The sequence below is a fragment of the Taurulus bubalis genome (genome assembly GCF_910589615.1).
Source record: "Taurulus bubalis genome assembly, chromosome: 14".
NCBI lineage: Eukaryota > Metazoa > Chordata > Actinopteri > Perciformes > Cottidae > Taurulus > Taurulus bubalis.
Genome location: NC_136602.1, coordinates 19437755 through 19459833, shown reverse-complemented (window position 1 = coordinate 19459833; position 22079 = coordinate 19437755). Strand labels below are relative to the sequence as shown.

At 42.7% G+C, this 22079-nt stretch overlaps 1 protein-coding gene across 1 annotated transcript in view; it reads left to right on the top strand.

Annotated features, from left to right (window-relative positions):
- ate1 (arginyltransferase 1) overlaps positions 1-22079 on the top strand; it is a gene marked incomplete at its 5' end in the record, with an annotated part of 53654 nt that overhangs the window by 11290 nt on the left and 20285 nt on the right. The window contains 5 exons of the mRNA XM_079229481.1: positions 1665-1793; positions 3830-3958; positions 10781-10813; positions 16171-16352; positions 19697-19796. Coding sequence (XP_079085607.1) covers positions 1665-1793; positions 3830-3958; positions 10781-10813; positions 16171-16352; positions 19697-19796 — 573 coding nt within the window. The remainder of the gene's footprint in view (positions 1-1664; positions 1794-3829; positions 3959-10780; positions 10814-16170; positions 16353-19696; positions 19797-22079) is intronic.

The window sequence follows — 22079 nt, the reverse complement described above, 5'->3', positions numbered from 1 at the left end:
TTGCTCATGCTTTCATAGCGTTTTCTTCTCAAGCTCCTATTGCTAACGTGCATTGGTTCTTCAATCAATGGGCTCCTCTGTTCTACTTTATAATGGTGTTCTTCAAGATCTTGGAGATCCATGTTCAGAGCAACATATCTTTCATTAAAGCTTTGATAAACCTTTATTTTTTGTTTAATTAAAGCTAAACAAAAGCCACTGATATAATGTTGCTTCAGCTGAACGCTCATAAAGCGGTGTCAGACTGCGAGTGTTAAATTTCAAGTCTGTTATGAGAATTGCTCAAATTTAATTTCCATGCTGTCCACTATCGGCCACAGTATTTCAGCCTATCCAAATATATCTCCTAGATTTAGAACGAAATGAAAAAGTACAGAACTTCAGCATTGTCCTTTTACGTAAGAGGCCCAACATCTCTGTTTGACTAAAGATGTCGATGCCAAGTGGACATATGAGAGAAACCCACTCAGGGCCAACTCAAACAAACCCCAAGTTAAATTCCTCTACTCTATCCGTCCAGGCGCGTCGTATGGCACAGCCTCTGTGGCCACCAACAGCTTCCAAACGAAGAGACGGTTAATTAAATGCGGCCGCAGGATGAAGAAGTTGAATTCTTTTAGTTTTGTGTGACAGTTTTACTTTTCACACGTCTTTATATCACTCAGGCTTCTCGTTATGCTCCTTGTTAACGTTGATTTATAGCACCGCAAACATTTCGTATACATTTTTGTTTAAATACATTTTGTTTAATTAAATGTATTTGCTAACTTTTGAATGCTGTTTTACTTACTGGGTCAGCTGAACTTGGATTAATTTAAATGTATGTCCTGCTCATCATAATAATTATAATTAATTATTTCAAAATTAAACTCTAGACACTATAGCCTGACCAATGCTCAATTTTTTTCTCCTTTTCCATAAACACTAGAGACATTGTGACCAAGATACAGGACGACTGGGATATTTTACAGTTAAAGAATCGACTTGTCAATGCTCTCTGTTGGACAGACTTGGTGAAACGACAAGTTATCAAAAGGAACATACCAGAAATATTGAAGATCCACAAAGACTGATGATTAGTTTTCCCTCATCTGAAACTTCTCTGCACACTCTAATTTCTGGAAGAATAAAGTCTCAGATGACATGGTGAAGCACTGGACATGGGCTTGTATACACAATATGAAGGGAAGATGGAAAGTAAAGAGGCTAATGGTTATTTCTTCATGTTGAGGACCTCCATGGGTACTTGAGTTTTCTACGACACCAAACACTTGTCACAATCTTGTTATTCTGAGTTACACCTGCTGTTTTGTGTGGAGATGGACATAACACACCCTCTTTGTATTGTTCTTGTTTTCCAATCGAGCTACAGCTATGTTTACCAATGGCTGGCATTGATGAAAACAAGGACATTTACTAAAGAAGAGTAACAAAACTTTCAAAAGTGGAAATGTTTTTTTCTGCATTTGATTTGTAAAGTGGTTTAAAATCTCTGTAGTCGTGTCACCCGGCCAGAAGAGGGTGTGTTTGTGTCGGTCTCTCTCTTCCTTCACACTCCCCTCTCACTATTTCTCTTTGATTTGTGACGATATCGTCCACTTATGTGATTCTCAGTACTTTTTCATTTTGATGTTAACCTTTGTCTGCCCGTATTCTTTTTGAAGGTGAGGCTAGTGCGCTCCAATCCCTCTAGCCCGCAGTTCAAAGCCTCTTTCGACGCCTCCTACCAGGTGTACAAACTCTACCAGATGGCCATTCACAAGGACCCTCCTGACAAACCCTCCGAGAGCCAGGTCAGAGGGTGGGGGGCGTAGGTCAACCTGCTCAAGGGGTACAGGGAGGGAGGGAGAGGGTCAACACGTTTGGGTACCTACGAGGCATCAAAAGCATTTTTATCTTGCTCTAATTTCTTTTATTTTATATTGGTTCCTTTCTAGTTTTATAGCATCTTATGGACTAAAATGTGTCATTGCCTCAACAATTTATTTATTGTAAGTGCTGCATGTGATTATGTTTTAAAGAAATGCAACACAATACATTTACATTTTAATATATATTTTTTGTTTAAATTAATTTAACCCTGGTGCATCCCTTTAAACACGTTTCTCTAAAGTCCTTAGAGGAGAAAAATGTAAAAAAATCATTACAGCCAAAATGTACAATCATTTTCAGAATTGTAATCCTTTTAAATGCCAGTCTGTTTACATAATGCCTGTTATTGTTACATTTTACTGTTACTATAACCCCCTCCCCCAGAACAATTCAATTATTTTCTGTATACTAACTGGTATGGGAATATTTGTCCCACAGTCTGGGATAAGATACAATCTTTAAGGCTTTCACGTTAAATCTTTGAACCAACATCAGTCCTGATCATAACTACTAATATCCTTTCCTTTTCATAATGTTAACCCCTTATCAGTTTATTTACTTTACATAATGCCGCTGTTTTCTTTTTTTTATGAAAACCTCCACAAAAATTCTATAATATTTTTATATACTGTATGCTCCGGGGATTTATTTTTTCGCAGTCTGATCAATACTCAGCAACATTGATTTTGATGCATTTTTTATGTTATGGGAAGGAAACTAAGAAAAATAGCATATTTCCCCCAAATGACAAACATGAGAAAATGTCTAAATTTCTTGTAAAATAGTAAAAACTGAAATTTTGCAGCCAGGGCTCAAGATTGAAAGCCTGAAAGGATAGAATGCATGATGGGTTTCAGTGGGGATGGGGACGTTTCTGTCTGTAGTTTGGTTACACAGTTTACTATAGACTTATTATAGGAGACGAGGTTAAACACGGAAACCAAAATATATGCCATATGCATTGACGCAGCCAAAATGATGACAAAAATAGTTAAAAAGCTAAAATAGTTTCTAGTGATGCATAAGGGTTAAATCTGAAGGAAAAGTAGGGAATGCACTGTATCTTCAAACTGTATGAGACTGAACATTTATTCTCTCTTAAACTTTGCTGCATCTAACAGACAGTTGACACATTGAGGGGAAGAAACTAAATTAATGTGTTCATATTAAAGAGAGTGTATGTGTATAAGCGTGAGAGGAAGTGGAGGGGAAAATGCTTCCATCTGCCGTGGTTGAGAGCAGTGTTTCTCCAGGTGTCTTGAGTTGGCCCTCGGTCCACCAGCCGGGTCGTTAGTCTGTCTTGAGCTGTTTCAGTTTTTGGGGGAGCAGTTCGTCAGCTGAACCCTCTCGACCTTGACACGCCATAGTTTACATACATCACAGTTGTAACCTAACATGTCATTACCGCGGTGGTAATGACATGTTAATTGTCTTTGTGCGTGCAGTCTGTTTTACCTTCTTTACCTTTCTTGAGAGGAGACCGTAGTGTCGGAGGAGTCTCTACGTGTCGAGCTGAGATGATTCACGGAGACACGTTTTTGGATTTTCTGCTGCTCCCGACCTCACACACTCCGATGCTGTGTTGAATCTTGAATTATCTGCAATCTGCGGTAGAAGCTGGGCGGTGCACTAGCCTCATCCTCAAGTCATTTTATGATTTTTTTAAAAAACACACTCTCAGTCTCCTAGAATCCCATTGTTTTCTAAACTCAAAACAAACAAGTTTTGCCTTGAGGACTAGGAGACTGACGTGAACCTTCAGATGCCTAAACACTTGTATAATACTGTTTAAAACCTCTGTTGAATCCTCCAAAGCATCTATGATTCTTCTTCCTGTTCTTCATTTTTTGTTGTTGTTGTAACAACTCAACGTCCTTTTTATTCATTGTCAACCCTTATAAAACCCCGCTCCACCTTTTTTTTATTGCTCCTTTCCCTCCACACCTTGTGCTTGAAGGTGAGGCTAGTGCCGGTCAACTTTGAGGACCCTCAATTCACAGCGTCCTATCAGCGGTCGGTGGCGCTCTACGCCCGCTACCAGATGGCCATTCATGGTGATGACCCCAGCGAATGTAGTGAGAGCGAGGTACTGCATGATTATTATTCTGCACCTACTGTAGGCCACTACTGCACATGCTTGTTCCAGTACCTTGCCGCTTTTTCCAATTCCTGTCGTTTTAATCTCAAGTAGCAGTGTGTAGGATTTAGTGGCATCTAGTGGTGAGGCTGCAGATTGCAACCAACTGAATACCCCTTCACTCACCCCTCCCCTTTCTAAGCGTGTTAGAGAACCTACTTAAAGGGCCTTCTCTCTACGTAGAGCCAGTGTTTGGTTTGTCTCTTCCGGGCTACTGTATAAACATGGCGGTGCATCGTGGCAGACATTGTGAAGAATGCCCCGCTCCGTATGTACAGTACCAGTCAAGAGTTTGGACACACCTGGTATGTTGATGTTTTTACTTTCCTTCAATGATGACTATTTTAGACACAAAAAGAGTATAATTCAGACATTACATTTTACTATATACATTTGTAATAGTTTTGGCCCCAAAAGAAGAAGAATAATTACTTGAATACAACTTGTGTTTAGTCAAAGTCCCCAAAGTGTTACATGTCAGGGGAGAATACTGTTGCAACTCTATTTCCTCCCAAATGCCCCTTTTTTCGAATTTGCATAAATGACCTAAGCTCATTCTTGAAACACAACGGTGCATTTGGGCTCTAAATATTTTGGTCTACTCAGTGGTGAGATTGAATAGTTTTACACTGATTTTGTTTGTCCAATTCCAACACTGCTAACCCTAAACTAACCTATTTCTATTTTGATGTTTTAAGAATAGCTGTTAATATTAACACACCTGTTAACATTCCACCTTTTTACAGCATGTTTGTGCTCTTGAAACAGGAACTTATTTCTTTTTAAATCCACACTTTTTGATGCTAAGCTTTGAGTTCATTTTACGAATGGCTGGTGATTCCTTCTATTCTTATTCAACTGTGGCTCAGAGGATCTTTTTCTCTTTCTGCCCTTTCAATTGTCAGTCTGGTCTAACCGTTGTATAAAACACAACTATTTTTACAAACCCTTTCATGCAAAATAACATAATTTTGTGAAGAGGACCTGTCAAAAGCATGACAAATACAGAAAAAAAATACAGAGCACACCTCTCAGTCATCCTGTAGTGGCTGAGAGCAGAACAAGCTTTTGTGGAGGGTGTGTGTGTCAAAACCTTTGACTGGTACTGTAGATTTAAACGGCGAAAACAGAACCAATTTTATTTTTGGGTGCAGGACTGTATACACTGATAAACATAGCGATGAATGTTATATTCCAGTTTTGCCAATAAATCCCCAAAAATCCTACACACTGGACCTTTTAGTTGTTAGTATTTTGGACTGTTTGGTGAAACAACAAGTTCTCCTCAGATGTCACCGTGGACTTTTCTGGGATTTTCTAAACTAAATCTGAATCTACATCAGTGATCGTTGAAAAATAATTGATGGATAAATTGATGATGAAAGTAATCCCTAGTTGTGGTCTTAATTTTATACTAATCTCTTTTTGAATTTGTTGTCGTCGCAGTCTTTGCACCTGGATCAACACCCGTTTATCCCACTTTCCATCACATGAGCAACGTGCATGCTATTGGAAGAATTGTAGCATTTATTGGGCCTCGATAAATCCTTTACGAATAATGTTTTTCTGCACGCAATTCTTTGAATGTGTAAGCTGCAACTTTAAACTATAAAAGACAGAGTAGAAGTTCACTAGTTCATGCAATGAATGAGAAGTATTGTTTAGTAATGAATGGGAATAGGCCTAGCCAATTATAAATTCATAAAGTTTGAACATTATTTTATAGTTCTCAGTAAATTGGACCATAAAAATATATATATATATATATATATATATATATATATATACACACACACACCTACATTTCTCCACTTTACATATGAATAAAAGAGGAGAAAATAAAGTCTAGTCAGGATGCAGAACTGCTGGACATGCTCACTAACCTGAGAGGGCCTTTTGTCCCTCAGGGCTGGAAAAACCTCCTCCTCCCTCCTGCCAGCAGGCCTCAGTAAATTACTTGAATTCTAAAGCTTGTAAAAGTAAGGTAATTAATAAATAATAAAAGCTGTCAGATTGGGCAGACTGGCAGATTCTTTCCTAGTGCCATAACGCTAGCTCTATTAAAGGGAGCGTGTGTTGTGTGCGCACTTCACCTTCAGCTCGGGTTTATAACTGTACTGGGATCGGATGGTTCAAGAACTAGAGGAGTCATTTGAAAAACAAGAAAACAAACAAACAAAAAAAGGAAAGTTGTGGAGCTGCGCAAACAATGCCGCTGTCTGTTTGGGTGCCAAATACTAAAGTACATTTTTTTTTTTTTATTGATGGACTTTCCAAGTTGTGTACTGACTGAATGTAGTGTAGTGTCAAAGCACAGAGTGATGAATTATTCCTGAAGAACATTAATCGTAATTCACCTCGACATCTCCACAAGGAATGGTATATGCAGAACTCTAGATTGCAACTAGGGCTGAGCGATAATTAATTGTCGTTCAATGGGATCACACCGTGATGAAATGATGTATCCAGATATATCCACGGCTTCCATCCTCCTGGGATCGTCCTCTGTAAAGTGCCTCTTCTGTTGTCTCCTTAATACTAGAACTGGAGTTGCTATTATGTCCCCTCTCCTTGGTTCGTCTGCAGTGAACTTGCACATGGTCATCCCTAATTGTTCCCACTCAAACAAAGCTATCTTTATCATATTCCCCTTTGTTGGACTCACTGATGTGGTAGCCAGTCCTGAGCCCACAGCAGTGAACTCTACAGATTTTTTATTTTCTCGCCCGTCGAGCTGCAGGTTAAATCGCCTGTTGTCTTCCCAGAAGCTCAGAGCCCCCCCATGGTCCTGGGGCATATTCGTAAAGAAATGGAAAACACATTGTTGATGCGGTGATGGTAAATCTTGGTGCCATACCGTTCTATTCCTGCTGTTGCTACCTAGGAAGTTGGGCCATTTAGTATTCGTTGAGGTATTTATTAATCCATTAAAGTATTACCTTGGGACAGAATGTGGAATGCCGTCAGCCTGGCTCTGAGCCTGTGTGTGTGTGTGTGTGTGTGTGTGTGTGTGTGTGTGTGTGTGTGTGTGTGTGTGTGTGTGTGTGTTGTACGTTCAATTACCCTGCCCAAATTGTACTACCATTAGACAGTATGATGTCCTAGAGGGGACTGGCTTTGTTTGTTTAAGGATGTATGCATTTCCTGTCATTCCATGACTGGAAGAGAGCCAGACATTTTTCCGTCCACAACCAATCAGGGTTTCCTGACAGAGTTGAAGCACAAACTTGCAATTATTTAGACACACACACACACACACACACACACACACACACACACACACACACACACACACACACACACACACACACACACACACACACTCTTGCTCACACTTAGTGGTCTTAACTGTTTTGCTGAGCCGTGACTCTGAGTTCCTGCACATGTGGCATTCATTTTGAAGAAAACAAATCCTGTTAAATCTGTATTTACTCTTCCTGATGGCCGGGACCTTAACCAACAAAATATGAAAAAAGAAAGTATATGGAAAAAGCTGCGACATTGCAATTAAATGTAAAGTGGTAAATGTCAGTAAAAATGGAAGAAATGATTGAGGAAAATAACTTTTGGCTTGACTCAACGCTTTTTGCAACCTACTTAATGTTTTCTTAACTGTTTTAAATCTGCATTATGTTTTAATGGTTTTATGTGAAGCACTTTGAATCGCCTTGTTGTTGAAATGTGCTATACAAATAAACTTGCCTTGCCTTACTTATGCACATTAACGAGATATCCAATGAAACCTTCTATAAGCAACATAGCTCTCTTTTGTTTGTATTTACTTATTTGTCGGTGTACTACAGGTAGGATCATGAAGTAAAACAAAGATCTAGTCAGCAAATGTTAGGTGAAAGACGGGGGTTGTTTTTTGTATTGTTTTTTAATGTGATCGAGGTAATTCAGGCACATTGTCGCTGGAATAAGTACAGCCATTTGAGCGTGAAAGCACAATGACGAGAGGTCTAAGTAGCAATTAGGTTCAAGCAGATGCATGTGTTTATATGTACTGTATTGTGTGTGAGTGAGTGAAGACACGACTGTGTGTGTGTGTGTGTGTGTGTGTGTGTGTGTGTGTGTGTGTGTGTGTGTGTGTGTTTCTGTGTGTGTGTGAGAGAGACGGCTGCTTGCCCTTCTAATCGTACACAGATGAGTGTTTACTTTCAGAAAGGGAGAGTTGGAGAGGAAGGGATGGACTCCATGTGTTGTAGATGGGAACGTTCCAGAAGGCATATGTGTCGTTGTATGAGAGAGAGAGAGAGAGAGAGAGAGAGAGAGAGAGAGAGAGAGAGAGAGAGAGAGAGAGAGAGAGAGAGAGAGAGAGAGAGAGAGAGAGAGAGAGAGAGAGAGAGAGAGAGAGAGAGAGAGAGAGAGAGAGAGAGAGAGAGAGAGAGAGAGATTCCCCTGCCGTCTCCATGCCTGAGTGACAGTACCTACACATTAGACCGTCTGTCTCCTGCAGAGCAAATATGTGTGTGTGTTAATGAGTTATCTCTGTTTGAGTGTCAGCCTGGCAGGGTCGTGTGGTCTGTTGATTGTCAGTGGCTAGAGAGGGGTCTGCCAGGCTCCAGGAGGGAGAGAGAGCGGCCTCGCCCAGCCAAGTAGTGGAAAGTTGCTCCGCTCTTCCTCTTGGTATGATTACCCATAAGCCCCCACTGCGAATGCCTGGTAAAGGCGGAGGAGGGACCGAGGACTGCGACAAGCTATCACAACATGAGACACACATCCAAGTAGGCATTTGCTTGTCTAATGAAATAATGCGGCGTTTCACTACAAAGTCAATTGGAGATTCACAGTTCCACACACGCACAGCAGCCGGGGCCTTTCATGGCCTTTCAGAAATGATGTCATCTAATAACTGCAGCTGTTGTTCTGTTGGTAAACCATTTAGTTTTTTTGTGAGGTTTAAACAAAAGTTTAATTTGTGCCCGACGGCAGTATTGCACATCGGGAGGCGCTGCTGTTGGTAATTTGTTAACTGGCAGAGTGCAGTAGTCACAAGTAGTCGAAGTTAGGAAAGGAAAATTACACTTTACTGGCATGGTTTACACAGGTGGGGAACTTGATAAGCATGTTTTTGCAAGAGTAGAGATCGTTATCAACTAAAGTCCAGTAACTGCATGTAAAGATTTTGCAAGTACACATCCCCTCTGCTTCTCTCCGTCCTGGGTTGAGGTTGAGGGTAAAGACAGCGTTCTGGCATCTTGTCGAAGTCTTCTGCACTGCGGGGTGCAGAGTTTACGAGTCTTTTATAGCTCCCAACATTACCTTTCAGCAAAAAAAAGGGCATGCATTGTTTTTATTTTAGCGCTGTTGCTTTTTAGGTTGGGCACACTGGCTGTCTTCTCGCGTAATCCTGACATTTTATAGAGTCGTTTATTTCCTTGACTGGAACTTCACTAATATGTTTGTTGGATTTAGTCATTTTTATGACTGGAATCCAACTCAAGTGAGTGACTTTGAAAGGTAGTGAAAACAGTTTGCTTCGGGCCAAGGTAAAATAGAAATGACAGATGACGGTGCATCATTCTGCAGCGTCTCTCTGCCAAAACATCCCCCCTGTTGGAAAACACTGCGTAAGTGTCATCAACACACACACACACACAGCTGTGGCAGACGAACGGAGAAACACACAGTCTTTTGGATGAGTTCGGGAAACTGTCAGGATTTTGAGTTGCACCTAAGCAAGGAGCGAACCATGCCGTCAGCAGTGCGTTACCAGCTGCACCGCTGTGCACGCAGACGGAGGATGTCGGTGTGCTTGTGGGAATTTCTCCAACTTGTAGAGCATTTTTGTTTTAATGAGCGGGAAAGACCGATATCTTCACAGAGCTGCAGCGTGTCCTGGATGAACTTGGAATCATCCAAGACTCTGCGAGAGTCCTTTTCCAAACACCAGCCGTCCTGACGGAAATGAAATCACGAGTGGCAGAGAAGCTAGTAATCTGGGTTTGAATGAGGGAAGACAAGACACAAACCCCACAGTATTACCAGCAGCCAAACACAAGAGTGTGATAATTGTAATAACATAATTCATATGCCCTCCTTGTTATTTATTCCTATCTCTAATGCCTCTCTATCTCGTGTGTTCTGATGCTTCGTTGCCATTTTAGACTCCTGTCCTGATAGACAGTGGAGCCCAAGTTGAACATTTCTGCATATGAAAGACGCGGCTGGAGTTGTAGCATTTCCTTGTGAAATATGAACTTGAAGCTGCGGTGCGGCGCATGTGGGTGCGATAGACGGGGTAAAACCAAAAAGCTGTCAATCACTGCTCCGCTGTGGCCGCGCTGGTTCTCGTTATAGATCGGGTTTCGGGCCCGAGACATGGCAGCGTGCTCCGTTTGGTCTTCCAGTCCTGCAGGTCAGCTCATCTGTAAACACACTGCTCTCAACCCCGGCGCTAACAAAAGAAGGAAGCGCAGGAAAAAAGTGTAGAGAATGGATGAAAGATGTAATGGTTCCACGGACATAAAGTCCTCCGAGGAATTAATATCTCGTGCATTTCGAGGAAGGCAAGGCTGATAATTTAAGCTGTCACAATAGCCTCCCTTTTGGATTGTGAGCCTCAGTTGATGGGTTAAATGTTTTCATTTGTGTAAATACAATTTTTGCATTTTAGATGGGACACCTGAGTGAGGGGGAAGAAGAGGGAGGGATAAACTATATAGGAAAACAATGGCGACGTGTGTGGTTTTCATTTAAGCCTTTGCAAAGTGTCGATGACCCAGAGAGCTAACTGTTTTTTTCTTTGTTCCCCCACCCTCTCCACAGTTCCGGAGGTTTCTCTGTGATTCACCACTAGAGGTATGTATTTCCTTTGGCCTGTTGACAGTTTAATGAAACTCTTTTTTGTTCTATTCATCTATATGTATTACCTGTAATGATTTAACAGCAAAGAAAATGTCCTCCTGGCGAAATTACTGTCATGGAGATGATGATGATGATGATGATAATGTTTGGAAAAAAAAGTCCAGCGTTGCAGTTTAGTTCGTCATCAAACACACTCGTATGGGGGCTAAATGTACACTAGTCCCCCTCGTCCAGCACATACCTACCCAATCTCTCTCTCTCTTTCTCTCTCTTCAAGAGCCCTCCAGCTGGATTGAGCGGGGGGGGGGGGGGGGGTTAAGGGATTCAGGAAGGGTTTTTTGTTTCATATCGGAGGGGTTTTAATTCAGCCCCGTCTAAGTGAAAGGGGGTGCTGAGAGAGGAAAACAGTGAAATATGGTGTCCAGATTGTGTTGCAACTGTTTTGCACAAGGTCTTCGGACCAGTCCTTTCCTGTGGCCTCCACAGAATGGGACTTCCCTCTGCTTTTCACTTCATGTGGCGTGGTACAGATTAAAGCACCAGAAGCCGACAGTATGTTTTTGCTGTCATAAGGCAAAATTCCACAGTAACCTTGGAGGGCTGAACAATTAAAGAGATGAAGAGAAAATGTTGCTCCTAGCCTAGCAGACTGCTTAGCTGGCTGCAGCTAGCTCACTTCTGCAGAAGTTTAAGTTAGTTTTTTGTTGTTGTTTTCTTTCCTATGTAGCATATTGGGAGTACAATCCAAATGTTGTTGTGTAACCCTGTCGTACAAAGAAAAATAACTGCTTTGCAGTGTAGGCAATTGTTGCCAATGCTGGAATAGCGGCTTTTCCTGGAGGATATTCCACCATTTGATCGGGCTTTCACTGAAGTATTGCGCAAGGGCATCTGCATGTGTAAAGCCACTAGTAGGATTTACTAAGCCTGAATACAGAGCCAAGAGAAGGTGCAGAAGCCTAGATTTCTCTCAAGACCCTTTTTAATTAAAATATGCTGAAGCCTAATTCTATATTTTTCAAGACGGCAAAATTATACTGCCTATCCCAGCTTTAAATTAATACACGATTGCTTCAAGTCCATCGACTAATTTGATTTTTCGATGGTTATAATAGTAAGGATATTGATGGTGTCTGGAAGAGGATTCACCGTTGAGCTGTGGTATTCTCTGTGGTCACTGAGGGAGATCTGCAGCACTGAGCACTTAGCAGGCCTGGTGAGCTGCAGCCTTCAGAAACACCAGTGGACCTGTCGGGTCAGGACAATTACACCAGCAATTAGACCCAGGATGGGCACTTATTACAGCCACTTTAATAGGATTGAGGTCCAGGAGCGCGCACAACCCGACTGACACGGAGACGCACAAACACAGTCACTTTGTGTTGCCTCGTGGGCCCCCTCAGGTCTTCACTAATGAACATCATTAGTGTTTATAGGAAACAAGCTTTTATCACCTCGTCAAGGCTAGCGGCCAGGCACATTGAATTATTATTATTACACACACACACACACACACACACACACACACACACACACACACACACACACTAGTTCAGGAGGCTGTCTCCGTTTCTTTGGCCTCCTCTCGCCCAACGTGTTTTTCTTTCTTTCTCTGACACCCCCCTTGTCTTCTCCTGTCTCTCTCCAAATGCTCTCCATTTCAGAGTGATTATGCGCTACCTCTGCGTGTCGGCCTACATCTGTCTCCAATCCGAGTGCTATTAAAATACATACACACACACACAGACACTCGCCACATGGACCTGCATACTCTGTGGTTCATCAGCTCACATGTAAGCCGGTATTTATACAAATGTATGCAAACGGAATACTTACAAATCCAACTGCAGCTAACTAGGATCCAGGTCGTCTGACTTATGACCATCTGACTGAACGTCTTATTTGTGCGTTGTTGTGTTTCACTTCACCAAAATTGCAGCGGATTCGGGCTGAGACTCTGAGGTAATGAACATCAGCTGTCCCTGATTCCTCTGTATATAAAAAATAAAAATGAATTCACGCACACAAACGGACACGTAAACACGTCCTCAGTACCTGCAGACATGGTGAGCAGCAGGCCTACAGGTTTCTATGTCCCTGCACTTGACCTTGTTGAGGTCGAAGTGGCATGTGCTGTAGGAGCGCAAGGTTTTATGGGCTGTGCGGAGTTCGTGGACTCATTCTGTTTCTATTTATTTTTCTTAACAGCCTCCTAATGCGTCTACCAAGGGGCAAACACTCATTAACAGGGGTGTTGGCCAATTAGTCACCAAGTTTTCTTTTATGGCCACAGCTCTCAACCTCTCTCTCTCTCTCTGTGATTGGTCTCTTTCGCTTTCCCTGAGAGATAAGAGAAGGAGAATTTTCATTACGCAAAGAAACCGAGATACACATCAGCAGGGATTGCACCAGCTGACATACCATAGTAGTGAAGACACAGACCCCCATGTGCATGCCTCAGCTGTACAGTAAGCCAAAAGCAGAGCAGTCAACCAGCTGTATCTCCTGTAAAACAGAAGAACGCTTCTGCAAATGGTTGATGTTGTGCATTAAAAAAACAAAACTCTCCTCTGATTAGATTCTACCCTAAAAGCAGTGAGTAGACTGCTGTGGTTATATAGCACATTCTATGACCCTCATAGGGTCGCCACACTTGAAATAAGAAACTACACTCGTTTTAGTGCGTCTTCAAAATAATAGGTTTATTAACAACATTATACAGGATGATGAATGAACGCTAAATCAAATAAAACAATAAAATAAAGAAAACTACAAATGAATATGACAAATAAAAACATGGGAAAGTCAATACCAGGGGAAAAACTAATCTGAAAAGCAGGCAAGAAACTAAGCGAAACCATGCTCATCCCAAATAGATTTGGTAATTGACTATTGTTCTGAGGAAATGGAATAAACGCAAAGCTATTTCCCAAATCTGTTCTTCAACTAATATCTGTCACATTCTCTTTGGCCAAGTCTTTGTTTATTCTTATATTGGGAAAACAACTATCCCCAAAATGTGCTTTGATCACATTGACTGAAACACTCCCCTCGCTATCCAGATTGTGTGTTTCCATCAATGTGTTGCTCATAAAACACATGAATTAATGTTTGAAAGGCATCAGTGCACTGCAGAATCTAGCGAGGCCACATATTGTTCCACTGACTTTCGACCACATATAAATAATGTCCTTTGAAGTGTTTGTGAAAAACATGACTGGAAAAAACATCATCAGTAGCAATGAAGGACATTTTCGTTTCACACGAGAAAAATTCAAAGCCGCATAGTCATTTCTAAAAATGCGACTGAATTTTGTCCTGTTTAAGGTTTGGAAACCTGTCGCACCCATTTTGCTTAATCGTACAAACAACGATACAAAGTTTTTATCGGCACACAGTCGGTCAATTATTCTTCATACTGTTTCCACAGTACACATTCTCCACCATGTCGGACCGCCCTTAGAGCCAGATCCGGCTTATATTTGCGTGGGATTTGCTAGAATAAGCAACTCGACACAGATGCTACACAGAAAGTGTCTGAGAGTCGGCGTCGTGCACTCGGTTCCCGTTTCTGACATTTCTCCATGGTTGAAAGAAACATGCAGCACACGGCTCACAGGGCCCTGCATTTAGGCCATATGAGAGTGATTTGGGGCTGCAGGGGAAACTCTGGGTGGTTTGAAGTGTTCCAGAGCATGTTTAGATTGTTGTCACAGTGGCAAGGACACGACCATTAAGCTGTCGTCTGAGGTGACGCACAGGTCAGTCAGACGAGATCGGCCTTGAACACGGTATGAACTCACAGACCAACATGCAAACTCAGACATTGCTTCTTTGTGCACAGCCATCCACGGCTATATTATTGTGCTCAAGCATTTATACTGGAAATGGATTAGAAGAAAAACACCTTCCCTTTCTTACACACGCAGATCACCTCTTGCTCTTTTCTTGCTTCTTACTTACAACTTCTGAACTGACACAGAAGAGCCTCTGACAAAGCCGCCAGTGTTTCTGGGGGAACTGCTGCCAAGAAATAACAGGCGGCCTGCTTTCACAGACGGACAGTTCCCCCAACCTTCGGCACACTCACAGCCACATAGAGCGCTCGCTCCAGATGTGGTGCCTGTCACCCTTCAATACCCCCGGCTGCCCCTCAAGCAACTGTTTTGTTTTTTTCTTCTTGATTCTTCCCTCCTTTTTGCCGAAACCCACAACATTTTAATCTCGTATCATATGGCCTCTGATGTGGAGCAGCATTTAGACAATTTAATCATCCCGTCCCACCCAGCTACCCCCACAGACACACAAAAGTAAATGGACTCTGGTCTATATTGTGTCAGGCAGGTAATCAGACCTGAGTGTTCAAGAGGCCTGAGCTAGTGGGATATCATTTTTAAACTTTTACTACCAGCTCTACTGAAGAAAACCATGCATGGTGGTAAGGAGGAATGTGTGTCACCTGTGTGTGTGTGTGTGTGTGTGTGTGTGTGTGTGTGTGTGTGTGTGTGTGTGTGTTGTTTTTGCTCAGGTTTAATTTGATCAGAGTGTGGGCCCGGTGGCGCGATGGATTAGCGAGCTAGCTCTCTCAGTGTTGTGATAACTAGCATCGTCTGCGCTATTTAACTGAGTCCAGATGAATGTTGGTGAAGGAGAAGGATCCTGTTACTAGTGCACTGAAGAAAAAGACACACACACACACACACACACACACACACAAACCAATACCCCAGCTTGCTATGACTTTTAACCCTAACCCCGAGCCTCTAGTCTTAAGCCTCCATGATAAAAGCAGTGAAGTGACTTGATTGAAAAACCCAGCATGTGGATCCGTATGAGAAACGCAATGTGTGTCGAACACTTAACCGTTTTATTAATGGGGTGGATTCAGGCGCACGGGTGGACACCTCCACCCACATTCTTTCATGCCACATGGAGAGAGAGCAGACAGACGTAGAGGAGAAAGCTTGGCAACACTCCACCACCGCTTGGTGAAATGGATTTTGCTCATGCAGGGTCTTTTATTAAAAAGTGCTCTCCTGGAGTGTTTCTGTGGCCAGGCCCCCCCAACTCCACCCAGCTCTCGCTCCACATTTGGGAGCCATTAGCGAGCTGAATGTGAGGCTACTGTACACCCCCACACATTATGTGTGAGGCCTGGCGGGGGAAAGCCTGTATTCTGATACACCATCATACAGGTGTGTGTCTGTGTGCATGTGTGTGTATAAAACAGTATAAAAACAGACCTTTTAAATCCCATATTTTCACTGCTCTGATTTATATATTTTTCATACAAACTATGAGACACACAAGACGACTTCTCTCACCGTTGCTCTCTCTGTGCCCCTCTCCAGGCGGAACATTCTCCTGACGGGCCCGAGGTGGGCTACGGCTCCTTCCACCAGCAGTACTGGCTGGACGGGCGCATGGTGGCGGTGGGGGTGATCGATATCCTGCCGACATGCGTGTCCTCCGTCTACTTTTACTATCACCCGGACTTCGCCTCGCTGTCTCTGGGCTCCTACTCTGCTCTCAGGTTGGTTGCCAGGACTTTGACCATCCGCATCATCCCCCTTTCTGTTGTTTTGAAAGCCCCTCTGAACTCTGAAAGCCCCTAAAACATATTAGATGGTGGAGATTATTAGTAGCGGCCATAGCATGTCATGGTCCGTGCTCATGCTTCATAATATCCATAATTGTGTTGCTTCATGTCGCAAAGAGGATGCTGCAGTGTCTTTTTCCTGATATTATATCTGGATATTAAACAAGAACGTGCTGCAGATTTCCTGTCAAATGTAACCCAATGCAAATTATGAAGTAGAGGTTAGAGGTAGAGATTATTTACAGTCACCACACTGTGTCTTAAAACGAATAGTGTAGTGATTCACTGTTGCTTTGCCTCTCCTTGGTGACCATTCCCTTCTTTTGTTCTCTCTTTTATTCTCCCTCCCTTTTCATCCCTCATCATTTGCCCTCCTCTCGACGTGCTCTCTCCCCCCGACTCTTGATCTTTTTGTCTCCTCCCGAATTTTTGTCTTGCCTTAGAACAGTATACTATAAGTGCCATAATACTGTAGGTTGGGAAAAGTACCGCTTTCTTCACACTTGATTGGCCGGGGCAGGGCTCCGTTTGTGGTTCAGCTGACGACAGCTCTCTCGGCCAAGATGAAACAAGAGAACACACACATACGCTACAGGCGCACATATCTGCCGTTTCCTGTAAAATGTAACCCAATAATGTGAGAATGGCTTTTTAACATATTTCTGCACAGATGTGCGGGATCTCGTCTTCAAAAGTTGCCGCGTGCAGGTGTTCGTATGTGAGTTGCGAGCCCAGCGGTTCGGACAGACGGGCTCTGCTCGTATGAAGGGAACACCCTGGTCATCACTTATTATTTTAAGAGTCTGACTCCAAGAGTAACACGGAGTGCTTGGTGTGTGGAGGAGGCCTCGGAGGAGGGAGCCAGCGGGACTAAAATCCTCCCGTTTGTTTACAGACACCAGAGCCCAGGCCTTTGATCAGGTCTGGACACTCCCTAGTCTGCTCGGCCTGGCTGACTCTGTCCAAAACGTACTGTTCAGAATGCATGTGTGCACATAACGTGTGCAAACATTGAGAACATCAGACAGTGTCTTGTCTTCTCCACATTAAGCTCAACTAGATTGGAACCTGGGCTGTTCAGCCATGTACAAGTGCACTCTTTTAAAATAACAGAGGAACAGAATGTTCCTTTCTATTTAATTTTTTTTGGGAACCCGGTTTTGTCGGCCATATTTTGTCCTGTCGTCATCTGAGAAAACAGCCGTAGAGTTTGGATTATGTTACAGTTGTGGTTCAAGATGTATGTTTCAAAAGTACAAAAACAAGTACAGCACTGTGTGTATTTCGGTCCTCTTTACATCGGTATGTGTGTATTTGTGTGGTTCGGCAGTAGAGACAGAAGAGGGGGGTGTTGAGAAATTTCTTGCAGGAGTGTAGCTCCCTCTGCCCGGAGGAGGAGAGGAGGAGAAGGAGGAGGAGGAGAAGTAGTAAAGAGGCACATAATGAGGTGCCTGAGGCGCTGTGTGTAGGCAACACAGCTGGTGTCCAACCTCGATCACTTTCTTATGGGGATGTCCCGATTATGTTGTGTTGCCCCTGATCCACATCCAAGTTCTTAAATATTCAGTAATTGCTGATACACTCATTAAAAACATTTCTTTTACATAATAAAGTGGCAAAAGGCACATTTAGGCTGCAGTAGGCCTACTTTAAAATAAGTAAAACTGTTTTGATTTTACATCTGCCTGGCAACTGACCATTAATGATTTATTTTGAAGTAATATTTTGTGTGGTGTTGAATAGTTGTTGGAAGTGGATCAGGCTTTTACATGAACAATAAAGGGCTGGATTTGCAGATCTGCTCGGGCATCCCTAGTTTTTTATATATATGCACAGTACGTACATCCATACACCATGTGATTTCAGGTTAATTCCCCAGTTACATGAGCCTGTGTGTGCTTCCCATCACTTGTAGCTCACTCTGAGTTTTCAGATGTGTGTGTGTGTGTGTGTGTGTGTGTGTGTGTGTGTGTGTGTGTGTGTGTGTGTGTGTGTGTGTGTGTGTGTGTGTGTATGTATGCACGCACATCAGTATGAGGGAAGCTGTGCAGGAGCAGAGGGCTTGATAATTGGCTTGTGCTGGAGTGTCAGATGGCTGAAGAGGGTATAATGGCGGACTCAAGCTGCTGCCATGGAGGTGGGGGTGTGAAGGCCTCAAGTGAAAGAGGGGGCGCAGGGCTTTTTTGTGAATGGGCCCCTCGCTTCTCTTGACCCCCCCCTCCCCCAATTCAGGCCTGCCGGGCGCTTTTGTGGAAAGGGGCTGGGAACCCGGGAACCTGGCAGCAAGCGGGTGACCTTCTAGCACCTCGCTCTAGCTGCCTCTCCTCTCCCTCCCTTTCTCTTTCTTGACCCTCCTCTTTTATATTCTCCTCCTGCTCCCTCTCTCTCCCTGTTGCTCCCCTTCCCCGGCTTGGCTCGCTTTGTCCCACGTCTTATTTCTTCAGTGCATCTATTTTATTTTAAGGCCTCTTTCTCTCTCCTCTCTGTTAAGTATTGTAAGAAAGGGAGTTCTCCCCCTTCATTTAAGTGGGTGAAACACAGAGGGTGGAAGGAAGAGTGAGACAAAAAGAGAGAAGAAAGCGGAGCTGGAATTTAGTTATGGAATACTGAAGGAAACGACAGAGGGAAAGGGGAAAATGGGCTTTAAGAAAAAGGATGCAATTAAGGAAGAAACTATTGGGGGGGAAATAAAACAGGCCAGACATTTACTGTATTTGAAGAAGCCATATAAATCTTCCAAGTTCTAAATCTTCATTTTACACGCTTTCTCCCTCCTTTTTAACCACCTTCTTTTCTGCTGGGGGGCTCAATGGCGATAAAGAGAAGGCAGTTGTTTTTGTGTAATGAAATGAGACCAAGAAAAGCTGCTTTTTTGAGTGTGGGTGTTTACTTCCTTCAGCTTCGGCACGGCTCGAGTCAGAGCTGCTAGCACCGGTTTTATTTCTCAATGGCCTCATTTATATGCTGTTGATATATTAAACCTGTCAGATGATATGCTTTTTAAGTTAGTGCACACTTAGACACTTCCGTTTAGATTGCAATATTAATCAGTGTATTCTAAATTACTCTTCACTTTATCTGGCTTATTGTTCTCAAACTTGCTGACTATCTCTGCTGTTTCTGTTGTTCCTGCATCTGTGTATGTGTGTTGCTCAAACACAGTCATTGTAGGAAGCAACAGCACCGAGCTGCGTGCATATGTGTGTCGTTTCTGAAAGCCTGAGCCTTTTCTTCCAGTGCCTCTGTGTAAAGGTGTGTCTGTGTGTTTCCTGCCACAGGGAGATCGCTTTCACCAGGCAGCTGCAGAAACAGTCCCCCAAGCTGTCCTACTACTACCTGGGCTTTTACATCCACTCCTGTCCCAAGATGCGCTATAAGGTATGCATCGTCTCACGTCAACGTGTCCAAGTTTCTCATGTTTTTCACCTTTTTTTTTTCAACAGAATCTCCATGTGCTGAAAGCGATGTTTGATACTGCGATCAAAATATAGTCGTTGAAACCACATTCCCACATCAATTTAGGCATTTTTCACATGGTATTCTACTAGTATCAGGGCGGGACAATATGGGAAAAAAAATTATTGTGATTTTTATTTGAGGCCAATATTGTGATTTGTGATTTAAAGATGAGGAGGAAGTTTATTGTCTTCTATAGTATTCAATATACACAATGAATACATCCTTCTATAGTATGGCCAACACGGCATTGGATACTGTCCACACAATTCCTGCATTTTCATGTCGGCCAGGTCTCTACATGTTGTGATGAAATGAGATTTGTTGATTTATTTAGCTATTGAACCTTCTCGCACGGCATCAAAGCGTGAAGCGGCGTAGTTTTCTTCATCTACTCCCACGTGCACGTGTCACACGATGCACAGGTTAGTGCCTTTGCACTTGAAGCCCACTGCGCTCTCTCTGACCCTCTGATCGGTTAGATTGTGTCGCATTAATAAAAAAAAACATTTATTTTATTTATTCCAGCTTTTGTGATTTCAAAATTGCATTCTGTTCATTGCAAAGGCGTTTTAAAAATCATATTAATCGTTCAGTCCTGACTGCGTTTAATATTTCATCCTTTTGGCAACATCGGGAGGATTGCTGCAACACTAGATGTACTTGTGGGAGTGAAACTCCTGGCGGCGTATATGCAATATCACATACATCATGCAAACTTTGGATTTTATATAATATACTTCTGCCCCTAAACCATGATGGCAACCCTGTTCCTTTCTCTTATATGTTAATGATAGCCAGTTGTAATATAGTTCATATAAAGTACAAGTCTTTGCCCTGCTCCCCAAAATGCCGCGATGCTCTATGGCTCACGTTTTGATTTGCAAGCTTGTTTTGTGAGAGACAGATGTTTCTCTTGGTGATTTAAATGTTTCACACTGAGCTTCGCTTTCAGCGTGTCTCTGTATCTGCCCTTTACTGTACCGGTGTCATGTTTGGAGGACAGACAATAAAGTTTAGCTGTTTTATGGTCACATCAGATTGATGAGTCTGTGTCAGTTTCCAATGTTGATGATCCCCATCGCACACTATTTACTTAACTAACGTATCTCTTTCTGTGTCTGTCCCTGAACTGGTCCTCGCTTCTAAGGCCAGTGACGAAGTGGTTTCTTCTGCTGATTACTTTTGCATAATGTAGGTTTCCAGCCCATCTCTTTGTCCTCTTCTACTTTTGTTATTATAGCTGCAAAGGCCTCTACAGGGGGCCTACCTATGTGCTTCTCTCTCATTTCCACACCTGCTCTTAATTTCTCCAGTATTGCAGTTTGGAATTCTGCTGTCTTTCAAGCTTTGTGACACACATCAAGTATACTTTTCAGGAGGAAATGGTAGATCAGATGTGCAGCAGGGGCTTTACCTTAAAGATAAACCTTAACAATGTGTTTATAACCATTCAAAGGTAGATCAGGGATGCATTGTGAGAGATCCACTGCAGCCATCAGTATGACGTCTACATGCACATAGCAAACATTATTAAATCCAAACAGCAGATTCATGTGCAGTAAAACCTCCAGACAGGAGGGATAAAAACAAGGAGAAACTTGTGTGAGAGAGAAATAAAAAAATAAAAACAGACAGAGGGGGAGGTACAAGCAGAGAAAAGAGGCTGCTGAAGACATTAGAGGTTGAGAGGAAGGTCACACTGGTGGCGGCAACTGTAACTCAGTAGCAATGAGTGTGTTGCATACAAGTGCATACATACACGGTGTGTATAAATGCATAGTTTTACACAAGTGCAGTTGATGTACTTTTACACAAAATTGCATAATGTACATGCATGCACATGCACACAGGAGCCACTAGTCACAGACGTGCTCTCATTCACACCAAACACCCCTTAAAGATCTATAGCTTCAGAAGGGTGGTGAAAGAAAGCAGCCTTTCCAAGTCCAGTGCTCTGGCCAAGGTTTGCCATTCATCCCGTCTTTCTCTCATCCATCTACTAATTCATCCATTTCTCTGTCAATTCATTCAGATGTTCCCAGAGATTGTTCTTGTTCATGGGAGACTGATGTCTTGTTGGGGATTATGGCAAAGTGCCACGTCTTCTTTACCATTTACAGCTTGTTTTGGGGTTTGCATTGGGCTTTGCCCATTTTCTCAGTTTGGGAGTCTGTGTATGGAATGCGTGTGAGTGTGTTTTCT